Source organism: Ostrinia furnacalis, unplaced genomic scaffold (assembly GCF_004193835.3).
Source record: "Ostrinia furnacalis isolate ACB-3 unplaced genomic scaffold, ASM419383v2 OfSCF1098, whole genome shotgun sequence".
Classification (NCBI taxonomy): domain Eukaryota; kingdom Metazoa; phylum Arthropoda; class Insecta; order Lepidoptera; family Crambidae; genus Ostrinia; species Ostrinia furnacalis.
Genome location: NW_021131337.1, coordinates 452,953 through 468,283, shown reverse-complemented (window position 1 = coordinate 468,283; position 15,331 = coordinate 452,953). Strand labels below are relative to the sequence as shown.

At 39.3% G+C, this 15,331-nt stretch overlaps 1 protein-coding gene across 1 annotated transcript; it reads left to right on the top strand.

Annotated features, from left to right (window-relative positions):
- Positions 1-3,015: 3,015 nt before the first annotated feature.
- LOC114351163 (uncharacterized) lies at positions 3,016-13,876 on the top strand. Its single transcript, XM_028302247.1, has 18 exons — positions 3,016-3,203; positions 3,300-3,548; positions 4,321-4,476; positions 4,581-4,820; positions 5,437-5,658; positions 5,949-6,101; positions 6,191-6,500; positions 6,714-6,853; positions 6,961-7,043; positions 7,263-7,323; positions 7,821-8,039; positions 8,523-8,672; positions 9,199-9,331; positions 10,014-10,234; positions 10,654-10,794; positions 11,606-11,795; positions 12,679-12,867; positions 13,869-13,876. The coding sequence occupies exons 1-18, from the start codon at positions 3,168-3,170 to the stop codon at positions 13,874-13,876; spliced, it is 2,901 nt and encodes a 966-aa protein (XP_028158048.1). The 5' UTR covers positions 3,016-3,167.
- The last annotated feature ends 1,455 nt before the right edge of the window (positions 13,877-15,331 follow it).

Sequence of the window (15,331 nt, the reverse complement as noted above, 5' to 3'; positions counted from 1 at the left end):
GAGCAAATACTTGAATAACTTAAGAAAAAGTTTGAAACGTGCCTATAAAATTTGAGGGTTGCCCTCGATTTCCCTAGGATCCCATCATCAGATCCTGACTTGGTGACAATGGGACCACCTCAGAAGTGTACCCTATCGAACAAAAAAAGAATTTTGAAAATCGGTCCACAATTGACGGAGTAATCGGTGAACATACATAGAAAAAAAATAAAAAAATACATACAGTCGAACATATTATTAGTCCTCCTTTTTTGAAGTCGGTTAAAAATGAATCAAACGTCACTAGTTTTTAGGTTCAAATTCGACTGCTCTAGTGGACGCACGGAACGGCAACGTCGCAGTCGACCCACATTATTTGAATTATTTGGCGGGAAAATAGTTTTTGGCTTTTAATTCTGAAACTAAGAGGCCTAGAGATTTGAAATTATGTCTCGTGTGTACTTTAATTATAACGAATTATTTGATCTTTAAAACGCAACTCTAACTTATACGGTTTTAATAATCCACCGTGTGTTACGTGTCACCAGCTTACACATACATATCGGTTCGTAGTTCGAAAACGGTTCGAGATAAAGCTTTGAAAGATTTGAAGTCGGGTTTTTTTATTCGACTTTAATTTATGAGATATAAAACTTTGATGTAGCTTAAATATTTACGAAGATACAGATGTGTAAGCTGGAGACACGGTACTCCAGCTAGCACATGGTTTTTTGATCGTGGTTTTAACAGTATTTGAGCTAAAGTCTTGAAAATTGGAAAGCCTACTATTTGGATTTGACTGTAATTTTTGAGGTATAATACATTATCGTAGCATAAATATTTACGAAGATACAGATGTATCAGCTGGGGACACGTGTCCTCAGCTTACACACAGAAAACAACTCATAGTTATGAAGTTCTAATGGCTCTAATTGAATGACTGAGAGGTTTGATGACTCTAATTAGGCTTTTATTGATGGTATACTTGGAATTGCTCTAGGGCCAATGAGGAAGTTGGAGACATTCAGCCCCCCTAGACAAAACGCACTTTTTGATCGAATCGAAAATCGAATCCGTCAAATTCCATACAAAAAAGGGGCTTTTCGACCACTTTTCGACTGGTTTGCGATTATTATTGCACTTTGTCTAGACCCACAGGTCTTTTTTAATATGTTTTTTAACGATGTGAGTACATATAATAAGTAATAATTACGTGCTCTGTGCATGAAGCGACACGACACTCCACATANATTTACCCAAACCATAAGTTGAACGATGGTAGCGCCCCCCTGTCATTGAGTTTGGTGGGACAGTTCAGCGTGGGTCATCTATAACTCATTTTTGCTATTTTTGACAAATTGTGCCCTTGTTCTACCGAAAGGTGCGTTATGTTTTACCATAGGGGTCACTTAAAAATTAGGGATTGATGGTGAAAACGGGCATAACACAACTATCCTCCTTTACCTGAGGTTAACCAAGGTCACGTGGCCTAAAAGGTCAGTTTTGACACGTTTTAAAAAACAGGGCTCAAGGCAATGAAACCCGTTAATGACTGAGAGGTTTGATCATGAAGCTACAGATAAAAATGGAAGCTACACTCCGAATACCTACTTGAAGCACAAACTATGTATCACTATCTCGCTCTCTGTGGGCAGACTCTCTCTTTCTAAATAAACAAAAAATATAAATTTGCTTAAATTCAATGAAACTCAATAGAAAATCTTTATTTCTTGACATAGGTATCATTAAAAATGATAAGTTTAAATACTGGTAAAACGTTAAGACTGTAAAAAATGTGAAAAATGTTTACAATAATCCAATGTCGGAAATCACGAAATAAACACTTACGCGTGGAATCTTATGTCACTTCCAGGACACCACGTACTACCGCAACCACGCACTACAAAATTTTGCATCATTTCTTGTGATAAAACAATGATTATTTCCTGTAAACAATCTCAAACGAAATTAACTGCATAATAAACAAAATAGTTAACAACCGCCATGATGGGCTGGATTGGGCCGATGTTGCCACATGGTACCAATTCCCCAGGAATTGGGATTGTAATTCCCTGATTCGCCAACACATTAAACCTAAACGGCCGACAATTTTGTGATTTTTAATTCAACTAGGTAATCGTAGTTCAAATATTTAATTATTTATTTGTTTAACTTATGATTTGGTTAGTGAATTGGCTATTTCGAAGAATTTACTAGGAGATTTAAATCAGGAGATAGCAATACTACAGTTCACACTAAAAAGAGAGGTAGGGCCACAGAGAGCGAGATAGATATAAGTAGGTATTTGACTCAAGTTTTTGTTCCAAGTTTGCCCTCCATTTTTATCTTTAGTTTTATCTTTAGCTTCATGGGTTTGATGACTCTAATTAGGCTTTTATTGATGGTATACTTGGAATTGCTCTAGGGCCAATGAGGAAGTTGGAGACATTCAGGTTTTTTTTAATATGTTTTTTAACGATGTGAGTATAATACATATAATAAGTAATAATTACGTGCTCTGTGCATGAAGCGACACGACACTCCACATGGTTCTGAAAACAATAAATTGCAAATCTTAAGGTAAGCGTGGACTTATCTGACCCGGTGTTCTGTGGGCCCGGGCCCGGGCTCTCCAAAGCATGTTTGCTCTGGCGTTTTTATGTTTATAAAATTTTAATACACTCCGTAGTTGAAATAATGAATAAAAATTCGAAGCTTGTGGATTTGGTGTATTTTCTAGAGTTGAATGTCGTACTTAGCTTTCTAGAGGTAAGGTAATTAAGTATTTTTCATCCCCAGTACCACCAGCACAAGGCAAATCCTTATTTTATATAATGAATGATAGCCTATTGGTGAAACTGCTTAATAACCGATTTGTAAAAGTAAGAACAAAAGCACTAGCATTTATTAATCCATTTCAAAAAAATATGTTTCATTTTTTAACTGTATAATTATTGATTCCTTTGCTACTGAGTATAGACAATTTAATCTAAAAATAAAATCCAGTTGTCAAAAATGTTGACGGACATTGGACATGTTATTTTACTGTCATGCAGTGTGAAACATAAATAAAGCTAAATAGTTTTTACAAAAATCATGACTTAATACTGAGGCCTAAACGAATAATATGAAATATTAGATTTGAAAATACAACCATCCATTAAATATTTGTTTTAATTAATGACATTATGGATGGTTTAATTCACGCGGCATTGGAGGCAGAGGTATTTCACTACTTTCTTAATTTTTAATTACATTTATTTTGCGTAGAAAACATTTGATCAGTGCATGTAATTGTGTTATTAAACCTTTTGTTTCAGTTAATACTTAATCGAGCGAAACATGTGAATACTAACTCGTCACAATTTGACAGTGGTGTCCCAGACCATAAAATGACTTGGACTCATGATAAGATGCATCTGGCTGAGTCTGTTGATGAATCTAGAATGAAATTTCAAAGAAACTCTGTTGGCTCCAGTGCTTCTAAAGTGGAAAAGTTCGATTTGTTTAAGAAACTACATGAACTGTACACCGAGTTGAGTAGAGATGAAACGTCTCTGTCCAACTTTGTAAGTGCAATAATTAATGCTATTTATTAGCTTTTCAATCAGTTCTTAATTTGTATATTACTGGAATAAGAACCTCAACCTTATTTTAACCATATTGTTTGGTCTTGATATTTTTATTTATTTTGCACAGCAGTGTAATAGTAATATAAAAATAAAAGTTCAGTGAATGTATAAAATTATAATTTCAAAGTTTACATAGAATTGTAAAAAAATATGATAAGTATCTTAATAACTGAAAATGAGGATGAAATAGAAATATTCCTATGAAATAATCCTCTTTTTGCTTATACACATCCAAATAAATTCTTAAAAAGTCAGTTGCATGTATTTTGTAATACAGCCCATTTTATGTTTGTTATAAGATATGGTCTCACAAGGTTCTACTTGTAATAGTAAAGTAATTAACTTTTTAATTTAAAATATTTGTTGTTTCTAAGAATAATTTTATGTTATCTTACAAGGATGATAAGATAGACCACTCCCAGAACAGAACTTGAAGTATTTTTTGCAAATAATAATCATCAAGTTTTGTCTTGTCAAGTTGTTTGTGAAATTAAAATTAAAATTGAAAGTCCAAATGTAACATTTAAAACAAAATTGCTATTTATAATTGACTGAGCAGGTTGTGAACAGGTATATTATTATTTAATAATAATGTGTAAAAAAAAAATCAAATTTTTATTTTATATTCCTCTGATTAAATTAATGATGTAATTAGTGTTAAGTATTGTCTAAGATCATTGGATGTTATATGACTTGTTTACTATTGCAGCAAGGGTTAAAGACTACATCAAATCTACTGGAAAAATTGTTAGCCACTTATAATCTCAATACTCTGATAATTAATTTATACCCTGGCAATAAAGGATATTCTCTGTCACTTAAAGTGAATGGCAATACACAGTATCTCCACCCACCTGATGCTAATGTAAGTATAATCACTTAAAAAGATATTATCATTATTTTTAACGAACTACTTACTAGTTCCAAAATACTGGTTAAAATTGAATATAATATACAATATCTTTCCAGACGTCAGGAAGCCAGGACGAAACGTTAATAGAAACTCCTCGGTGGCCTTACGAAGAAGAAGAACTATTGAGCTACATTGACAATGAAGAGTTGCCAGTGGTGTTGCTAGACTTATTGGAGTCTGAACACTCCTGCCTGTTTTACTCCGGGTGCATAATAGCACAAGTGCGAGACTATAGACAAGCCTACCCTAGTTTCTTATGTGATACACATCATGTCTTGTTAAGACCCACCAATCAGGTAAAAAGGCAATCAGAATATGACTAATTGATACACATTTGTAACATAATAATAGTAAAATCTAAATCATAGCAATTCAAATTATTATCTTCTTTATCATAAATTAAAGAATTAGAGTAGACAATTATTTGAACTAGTCATGTCAATGAAATCATCAATCATACTATCTTAGAGGAAGGTAACCATTGTGACATGGCCTTAAAATTACTTAGCCTGAATATGTCTTCTACAGGGTGTTAGGTAAATGGGTATATGAGCCGACACTAGACGATGTTAACATGGTCATATAAATGGTATGGTGAAGTCAGAAATTTGATATCATCATTTTGATTTTTTTAATTTTCATACAAAATAAATTTTATAAAATCCGATTTGTATGAAAATTAAAATAATTAAAATGAAGATATCAATTTTCTGACTTCACCATACCATTTATATGACCATGTTAACATGGGCTAGTGTCTGCTCATATACCCATTTACCTAACACCCTGTATAAACGCCATTGGCCTTTATTAATACAGAAATTATGTGGTCTCTTTCACTGAATTTTCGCACGCTGCAAATTCTGACGTCACGTCACGTAGCCTTGTCTAACTTACGTCATTCTGCCGCAGAGTATATTAACAGACGCGATGTGTATCGGCGGGCGGTGCGGTTGGGCGGGCGAGGATCGCAGCGCCCTCGAGGCAGTCGAAGCGGCGTTGGTTCACGCTGCGGCGCCCCCGCTATGCCTCGATCCTAGGCCTGCAGTAGGCCTTCTAGCGGCTCGCTTGCACGCCGCCCCTCGTCTATTCAACACGCCAAGAATAAGGCGGCAAGCGAAAAAATTCTCGCAGGTTGGTTTCAAATAGAGATGATAACACAGGTGTTAAGAAGGCGCTATTTTGTAACAAGTAAAAGTAACAGGTAAAGTAACGCATGATAAGTATAACCCGGTCGAGTTAACTACGCACCTGACAGCCGTGACGTCACATCGACGCTATGGTACGGACGGGGCAAACGCGTTGCTCGTGCGCTGTTAGCTCGATTGGGTCTTATCAGATTTTTTTTTGTATAAACATTAGGAACTTTTTATGGTTGTTAAATTTATGTTGCCTGGAGTGTTTAAAAAAAATATTGTTTCAAGGTTGCTGTGAACAGGAAGAGAAAATTGGATCAATTCACTCACTATCACGGATTAGAGTTGCTCGAGCTAATTCACAGGCAAAGAGCGAAAAATAGCCGGCAATCAGTACCTCACACTAGACTCACATCTAAATACCCGAAGAAACCACCAGAGGTACACATATTTTGCATTTTAGAACAAAGTATAAATATTTCAAATAATTTAACGTTTATTTCTGTGTTAAAACACTACGAATTCCGCAGGTATTCAAGCCAATAGAGCCACCGAAAATGGATTCTCTATCGCTAGCTATGCCTTCCGAGCTCACTGGTCCAATACGATTGGCGCGGGCCTATGAGCGCCCGCGACCAACTCCTGACTGCCAGCCCCAATTAGTTGAAGAGTACATTCTAGAAACTGAGAAAACGTCACCACACGCTGGCGCGGGCTTCTTCCACATAAAGCTCTCAATACTGCAGAGACCGTCCGATCAAGAGTTCCTGGGAGAGTTGTATGTGGACAGAGATCACGTTGAGGGCGAAAGAAATGGCGCCGCGTGTCGGTTTACCTTAGGTTTGTAAAGATTTAGGGCGTTCATATAACTATCCTCTCCTTGAGTTGTCTGGAAGAGATCGCTTCCTAACCATAAGACCGCTTAAAATGTACCACTTCGATTTTATCTTTCTTTCTATTTATCAGTTTTGTGCGCTATGAAATAATATTTTTTATTGCATCTATAAAAAATATGAGATGACAGTTGAAACATTTTATTTATCAACTTTACAGGATCAAGAGTTCAAGCAAACAAGTACATACAACAGTTCACGGAGATATTTACAGAAGAAGGTCGTAAGTCAGTTAGGATAAAGCATATTGTGCCAGGACAGTTGCCAAGAGTCTCTTTCACTGGTGGCATGAGAGAATTGGTAAGTAACAATTTACAAGAGAATATATGATGTATTCCTGGGTGTTAAGGTCGCATTTAGCGATCGGTAGAATTACGGTGATGTTTAAAAACTAATGTAATATACAGGGTCAGCAATTATTGCTGCAGCAAAGATCTTCAACCGCCACAAGTGCGACAGTTCAAACGCACGCCACAACTGTGCCGATCGTGTGAGTACAATATTTGTTTCCAGAAACCAAATCTACGGAAATTGTAATACATAAGTCACAAAAATTTATTACCTGATTTAAATCTTTCTGAAATAAAATATAACTTGGCTATGCTCACATAACATACACACAAATGAACACGGTGCTTAGATTAAGTATCACATAACCTACAATATTTTCTTTAATAAGTTAGCAATAAAATTAAATGTTTGTCCACAGGACATCGGCAATAGCGGCAACTCCGAATACTCATACCAATGCGCGTCAGTTACCTATCCTGGTTAGTATACAAACAATTTCTCTTTGTCTGATTAACAACAAAAACATATTTTTAAAGAATTTGAACCTTATTTTATCTTAATAAAGTTCAACATATGGTAGCAACGAAATACCCGTTCTTTGAACGAGCTAAATGCTTAATCAACTGGCTAATTGTTTTCTGAAAAACATTTGGTGCCCTAAAAAGCGTCATTATCACCAGCGGCGGCGTAGCATGGGTTGGCACCCGGGGCGCCAGTGAGTACTAATCTGCGCGACTTGTGTCACTCCCTGATGCTTAGCACCCGGGGCGGACCGCGAATTTTCGAGTTATTTGGATTGGTTTTTTTATTTTTCAAAAACAACTTTCTACATACTTGGTCATTCCTTACACTATCTTCTCATTATGTTTGGCACAGTTTTCTTCGGTCACAATCTTTTTAGGACACCCTGTATTCAAACAATCGGTGGTAAGCACCACCACGGTAAGATCATAAATCTAACGATCGCTTATTCCAGCAGGCACAACTTCAGCAAGTTGGCAGCATAGGCACCGTGACTGCAGTCGGGAATGTAGTGGGCAGTGTGGGTGCTGTGGGCACCGTGGCCAACGTGGCCAGCGTTGGCAGTGTGGGCAGTGTGGGCAGCGTGGGAAGCGTGGGCAGCATTGGCAGCGTTTCCGCCGAGTCTGCACTGAAGCAGCAACCGTCGCCGAGCACGCCGCGTTTGTCGCCGCAGGTAATTATAATGGGACTCTTAGCATTATGTCTACTACACTGGTGGGTATTACTTTTATTTCAAGGGAATCTACTGACTTCATTATCAAAAGACTGCCCTTGCCTACATATTGTAGGGTGTAGCTAAAACGTTAGTTATTTCATCATTGGTTATCTGCCTAGTCCTTGAAGTATGTACAAGATAGGTTGAAGAACTCCGCTAACACATTCATTATTATCGACCAACAAATGTCAATAAATGTAGGCCGGAGTATAGCTTAGCCGCAAATAGCTTTGGTAGGATTATGTGCTAAGGTTTTTCAAAACTTCATAACCATTCTTCAGCAGTAACAGTGACATTATTGGTCTATTTTTTTATCTTTTATAAATTATGATTACCTATATCTAATCAATCACTCATCCTTTGTTAGTTTGGTTTCAATAAATCTCAAATTGTACATCCTAACTATAGTCCCGGTTTTGTAAAGGGTTTACTTCTTCCCAGGTTCACGACATGCATTCGTCGCAGGCGTCGACAAACCAGCTGCTCGCGCAACAGTTAACGAACCCACCGCAGCCGCTGAATCCACAGAAGATGCAGTCAGCTATCATACATATTCAGCATCCACTCATATCCACCGCTGGCACCTCACAGGTATAGTATTGTATCATCATCATCATCATTTCAGCCATAGGACGTCCACTGCTGAACATAGGCCTCCCCCAATGATTTCCATGTTGATCGATTGGAAGCGGCCTGTGCGATAGTATTGTATCTTGTAAGTAGTAAGTAATATGGACTTTATGGGTCGCCTTTAAGGTCTTATATGGCCTCTGACAGCTTAACGTGACCTCTGAAGCACAGAATCATGGATTTTCCTCGGACACGCCTTAACTTATACATGAATAAATACAGAAAATAACTTTATTTAATTTCAAAAGATAGTGAAGATTTAGGATTAGTCGCTAGGTCAGTTTCAACAGATCTGTACTAAGTCAGAACAGTTTAACGTAATTGAAGTTGTAATTATGTTTAATTATTGGTGAATTTATTGAATACTGCCTCAATTAGTTTTATTTACATTCCAGTCCTAATAAAAACTAAAGCAATTGCTTAGATTATGTATGTATTCTAAGCCATATCACATGGGTAAGTTGAGTAATATTTTTGAACATTGCAGGTACAAAATATCCAGTACACAAGCAGTACAACGGGCCAACAAAAGGCGACAATCACAAAGCCACGGACGACGAATCCCGCTATAAGCGCGCTCGTCACCAGCCTTATGAATTCAGCACAACAGTTTCAGCAAGGTAAGCGTAGGAAAATATACCCTATGTCAATTATATAGAACACTACCTTCGCGAAGCTTCGGTCCATATCATAGTTTTTTCTATTGATAGAGCTGTTCAGGATTTCAAATAAGAGTCCTTTTTTACATAAGGATTAGTTTAATCTTCATATGTGCTGCGTTTACAATGGTAAAATGTAGAAAAATACGAGCTACTCGCTCGAGGATTCGATCCAAAGGTAAAGATGGCCGGACGACGCGCTAGTGATGTCCTTTACTTCCTGTTTGGAGGCATTGGCGATAGTGACGTCCGGCGCGGGGTGAAAAAAGGTTGTAAGCGCACTGCGCGAACAAGAGCAATACATGTTGGATGCTTATCAGATTTTCAGTAGGAAGCTATTTACAGTATGGTTGACGGTACATGAGATAAATCACACTTGTTACAACTACAGTAATTATTAGGTACTTATGAATATAAGCACCAAAGATCCATATGGATCTTTCTTTGGTGATATTATCACCATTATACTTTGCATGAAAATATCTCAAATTAATATTCCTTTTATGTAGGTCTTTCTCAGGACACTTATCTTCTACGCAAATACCGCAATAATTACCGCATTTTTATTTGTCTATTTAGCGCCATCTAGTGCCAAACAAAAACTTGTTCTACGGATGTGCTTCTAAAAACCAATATTTTACAGCAAACGCGAACGCAGCAAAGACATCAGTAACCACAGCAGGCGGCAACAACGCCACGATATTGAACCTTCTGAACAGTGCGCCGGCGGCGATGACACATGCTACGTCATCGGCGGACAACACTATCGACGCCCACAAGTTGCTGGGCCGAGTGTCAATAGCTGGGGCCCGGCTTATAGCAGCAACTACGGCTTCGCATACCCTACCCACTTATACTCAGCAGGTAAGACTTAAATACCAGGTACACTGGCTTATGACGTCATATAAATCAGCGCGATTTAAAACAATATTCTATGTGATTTTATAGAAAATATTGGATTTTATCTGGCACTTAATAGTAGCCATTCAAAGTTTCCATCACACCTTAGCTGTTGTCATAGATAGACATCTGTTATTCTTATGTTGGCAGCATGGCTGCAATGCCAACCTACCGACCTATTATCTCGTAAAGTATAGATTACGAGCGTCTGGAATAATGAAAGCTAACAGTAGCTTAACGTCATTATATTTTTGTGTACATGAATCAAATTACATACATTATGAAGATTACACGCAATAGATTAGCTATCAAGCATTTTACAACACCCTAACAAACTTATTATGTATGGATATAAAGACTAAACAAAGCCACCTGTGTTACAGGGAGTCGGTGTCCAAGTAATGAGCGGGTTCACGCGCGACAACGACCAGACAAACGTGTCGTCTAGCGAGAGCGCGTTGCTCGAACGGCTCATAGGGAACGAGCCGTCTGGCTCGCAGCCACAACCTGTTTGCCACTTACAGGTAAACTAATTACAGTTCAAAATAGCCTAGCAATAAGCTAGATAAAATTTCAATTATTTGTCCGTCAAAGAGATAATTAGAAAATATTAGACTCATATTTTTTATTTTCTTTTATAATTAAATAATAACAGTGCTACATCAAATTGAAACGGCGCGTTACGTCATGCTTCAGTAGATTTTTTACTCAAAAGTGACGTCACGAGACATTTCAACTCAACATAATACTATAATGATTATGAAAAAAATTTAAAAATATGTGTCTTAAATTTTTTCATTATCTGTCTGACGGACTAAATAGAATTTCGATTTCATTACCCAGTCATCATCCCTATTGTATTACCTATAATGTAAAGTTATTATTAAGATTTTCCATGCTATGTGTGCCTATGTAAAGTTATTACGGTTCTACGAATATAACTTTTGAAGTCTTTTTTAGGATTTTTATTTGAATAATACAGGACGTAATGATTTAAAATTAATTGTAACATTATTAATAGGGTGTGTGCGAATCACAGTGCACATAGTGGTGCATACTATTATGTCCATAACTCTCAAGGTTTCGACTTTGGTATTAGAACAGCATCTGTAATTTTTTTGACTCCTTATTTGGTGTTAGATGGTTTTATAGTTGAACTTAAAACAGGCCATTTTAATATATATCTTCCACATTTCTAGCTTTTGGACAAATTTACTTTAAAAAATGTTATTTTCCTTGTAAACGATATCGATCTTATCGGTTATTCGATACTTTAGGCATTAATAGAGTGCGACGCTATCAAAAAACCTCACCTAAACTACACCTTATTTCCAGGGCTTAAGCTTAGCATCGCTACAAGGGCTGCAAGGTCTGCAGAACGTGCAAGTTCAAATCCCCGGGTTCTCGGCGCCTATATCTTTATCACTAAACGTATCGGGCGCTCCCAGTGGATTGTTGGTGTCGGTGCCGCCTACCACGTCTGTTGTGCTGGCTAACCAGCCTTCTGTGCTGTCGCTGCCTATCGGTAAGACTCAATTTATAACAGCTATAATTAGTATTTTATACATCCACGGCATATGGTACTAAGAGTAGATATTATTTGACATAAGCTTCATTTTTGTGAAATAACCTTCGTTGGTCTCATGGAACATCTGTTTCTTTGTCTCGCCTGCTATCTTCCAATGAGGTATAAAGAACTTACAATTTCAGTCAGTTCAGAAAAAATACGTATAGATTTGTAATTCAGTTAGTTCAGTCGATATCAGGCGGTGTGACGGAAATTTATTATTATTTCATTTCATTTCACATTAGATCATGTCGAGAGGGGCTGGGTCGATCAAACGATTTACATTCATTTGTAATTCATTGTAACAACAATGTTAACTATCCATTGCCTGTCATGTCGTCTCGTTCTATCGCAAAGAATCACCATTTGATGAGAGTGAGAGCAAAAACGGAAATGGATAGTTAACAGTGTGGCCGTGTGTACAGCATAGTTCATATTGGGTGGTGTTAGCCTTCAAATTAGAGGCGCAAGAGGAAGCGTTGCTGTGGCGCCACTCTGTTTTCATTGTCATGGCAGTGGCGCTGCGACTATAGCCCGGTCTCCGAGTACGTAGAACTTTGTCCAATGACCCCAAGCTACCCATCCTTATCGCTCGAGCGTAATTATATTGCTGTTGCGCTCGCACAATCACTGCTGCCGCCCGTCGCACAGTCGCGCAGCCACCGGACGGAAGAATCTGCCCGAGAAGAAGCCCGGGTAATGAGCGTGAAGCTCGAGACCCGCACCGGCCTAACAAGCCGAAGAAGCCAGGATCGATCGACGTGCTCGGCGACCAGACTTTAGTTTGAAGTCACCCTTAAAGTCACGGTTCTTTTTGATTGACGTTCACTTGTCATTTCAGCCCAGCTGATGTCGGGCGGCGTCAAGGGCGCGGTCCGCGGCGGGTCCGTGCAGGTGGTGCGTGGCACGCGCGCGCCACGGCCGGTGGCGCGGCTGGCGGGCGTGGCGCCGGCCGCGCGCCCGCACGCGCTCGCGCCGCTACAGCCAGCCGCGCCGCACGCGCACCACGCGCCGCATGCGCAGCCCGCCGGTAAGTACCATCAGAGTAAATACAAATTCAGTAGGTCATCTTCATAGAAACGCACCGAGCGCGGTTTGTATGTGAGCGCGCCAATACGTATGCGGCGCGCACGCACTAGAGATGGGTTATACTAGGTAAATGGCAATGCCAGATTTTGTATGGAAAGTGGCGTCTTCTTTTTTTCGCGCGGCCATCGACCAAACCTTGTTTTTTGATTACAAAATAGTGTAATAAACCAAACTTACTATGACATGTATACCTCTAAACTCAGTCTGAACTGAGTTACGAGCATTAGAAGTTTGATGATTTTCATACTAGATTTGCTTTTTGCGCGCAAGTTTTGTAAGAAAATGCAACAAAATAGTGACATAAGACATTGTATGTGTAAACAAACAATACCATCCATTAAAGGCTCCAGACATCAGTATGCAGCAGAATCAGCGCAATAAAAAAATAGTGCAATATTTTGTTGCAATTTCTTACAAAACTTGCGCGCAAAAAGCAAATCTAGTATGAAAATCATCAAACTTCTAATGCTCGTAACTCAGTTCAGGCTGAGTTTAAAGGTATACATGCCATAGTAAGTTTGGTTTATTACACTATTTTGTAATCAAAAAACAAAGTTTGGTCGATGGCCGCGCCAAAAAAAAAGACGCCACCTTCCATACAAAATCTGGCATTGCCATTATTCTGTTATATGTTACCATAGGGGACACTTAAAAATTAAGGATTGATGGTGAAAACGGGCATTATTCACGTAAAACAGGGTACTCATTTAGCCGTGTAGCATGTAATGTATCAGATACTGTATCAAGTGAGTACTAAGGCACGAGCCCGCTGCGAGCTGCTCGCGCGTGGTTCGCAGGGAGATCGCAGCGACCCGCCGAGTGGCGGTATCACTGCGAGCACAAAGGCGGTCGATGCACAGCCAGATACGCGATGACCGTGGACGAACCGTACTCACTTGAAGGTTGGTTACGTTACATGCTACGTTACGTGCTACATGGCAGGTGAGTAACCTGACAAAGATAGACCAGTGTTCCGCAAACTTTTTGTGTTCAATGTGGTCAAAACTAATTCTTTTGGAGGTACACCACAAATTGAAATCAGTTTTTAAGTTATTGGCTTTAATATACTCGGCGCAAAGACTCGTGGCAGGCGATGTCATAATAAAACAGTGCATATCACGTTTGCTCTTGCACACACTGGTTATGGGTGACGTCACACAGAGGCAGGCATAGCGTTGTTCATAATACGTAATAATTAATAAAATTTTGGCGAGTGTGCAAGTGCATCTCTGTTTCAAAAATTACTTATGACCCCGCCTACTGCCACGGGTCTGCGTCGAGTTTAATCTTACCCTTCGTAAGACTACCACAGATTAGCTTGTCCAGCCAAACTAGGATGTATGCCGTGATAAAATCTTATAGATGTTTTTTTAGACGACAAATGTATAGGGTTATCGCGTAAAATCGATAAAATGGCGCGATGAAAGCTTATCGAGGTGCGTATCCTAAGCCTACTGATCATGTCGACAACTTTTTCTCGTACCGGAGGCAATAACGGTGTCCCTAGTAGTTCGACTCTAGGTTCCCGCAATTAGCATGCGCTCGCGTCGCTACAACCCGCCAATACCTACCTACTTAACGTTAAATCTTATCTACGCGTTATTTATCACGCGTTATACGCGTGAATTACGTGCGTGCGAAAAGTTGTTCACTTGCGACTATTATGTCCCGTTCTGGACGTAACAACAGTGTCCCTAGTACTTCGACTCTAGGTTCCCGCTANATCTAAACCTGATGTTGAAATTTAGTGAAGACAGCAAGTCTGGAGCATCAATAGATGAGTGCACTATTTTGTGAAGACAGAGTAAGTTGAGTTTGAAGTCACCCTTAAAGTCACGGTTCTTTTTGATTGACGTTCACTTGTCATTTCAGCCCAGCTGATGTCGGGCGGCGTCAAGGGCGCGGTCCGCGGCGGGTCCGTGCAGGTGGTGCGTGGCACGCGCGCGCCACGGCCGGTGGCGCGGCTGGCGGGCGTGGCGCCCGCCGCGCGTCCGCACGCGCTCGCGCCGCTGCAGCCCGCCGCGCCGCACGCGCACCACGCGCCGCATGCGCAGCCCGCCGGTAAGTACCATCAGAGTAAATACAAATGAGTAGGTCATCTTCATAGAAACCACAAAATATAACAGAAGGTAAACTCCATACTAAGCGCGCTCGAGCCACGCACACATAAACGCGTTATCAAGCAAGACTGTCTTGGACGAATGCGAGGCGCGACTGCGTTCGCTTGAGTGACGGTGCTTACGCGTTTGTAAAATTATTTTGTTTGTGCAAAAATGAGTGAACAACAAAAAAGGGGTATTATAACATTTACATAGTTATTTAATTTTTTAGCGTTAAGAGTCGCATCTCAAACTAATTTGAAAATTATAAATAACTTGAAAACTAACTAACTCCCGCCTTAGGCA

Coding starts and splice junctions, on each gene's coding strand:
- LOC114351163 (XM_028302247.1), top strand. CDS start 3,168: ATGGATGGTTTAATTCACGCGGCATTGGAGGCAGAG. Junction 3,549..4,320: donor AAACGTCTCTGTCCAACTTT/GTAAGTGCAATA, acceptor TTACTATTGCAG/CAAGGGTTAAAGACTACATC. Junction 8,673..9,198: donor CCACCGCTGGCACCTCACAG/GTATAGTATTGT, acceptor TGAACATTGCAG/GTACAAAATATCCAGTACAC.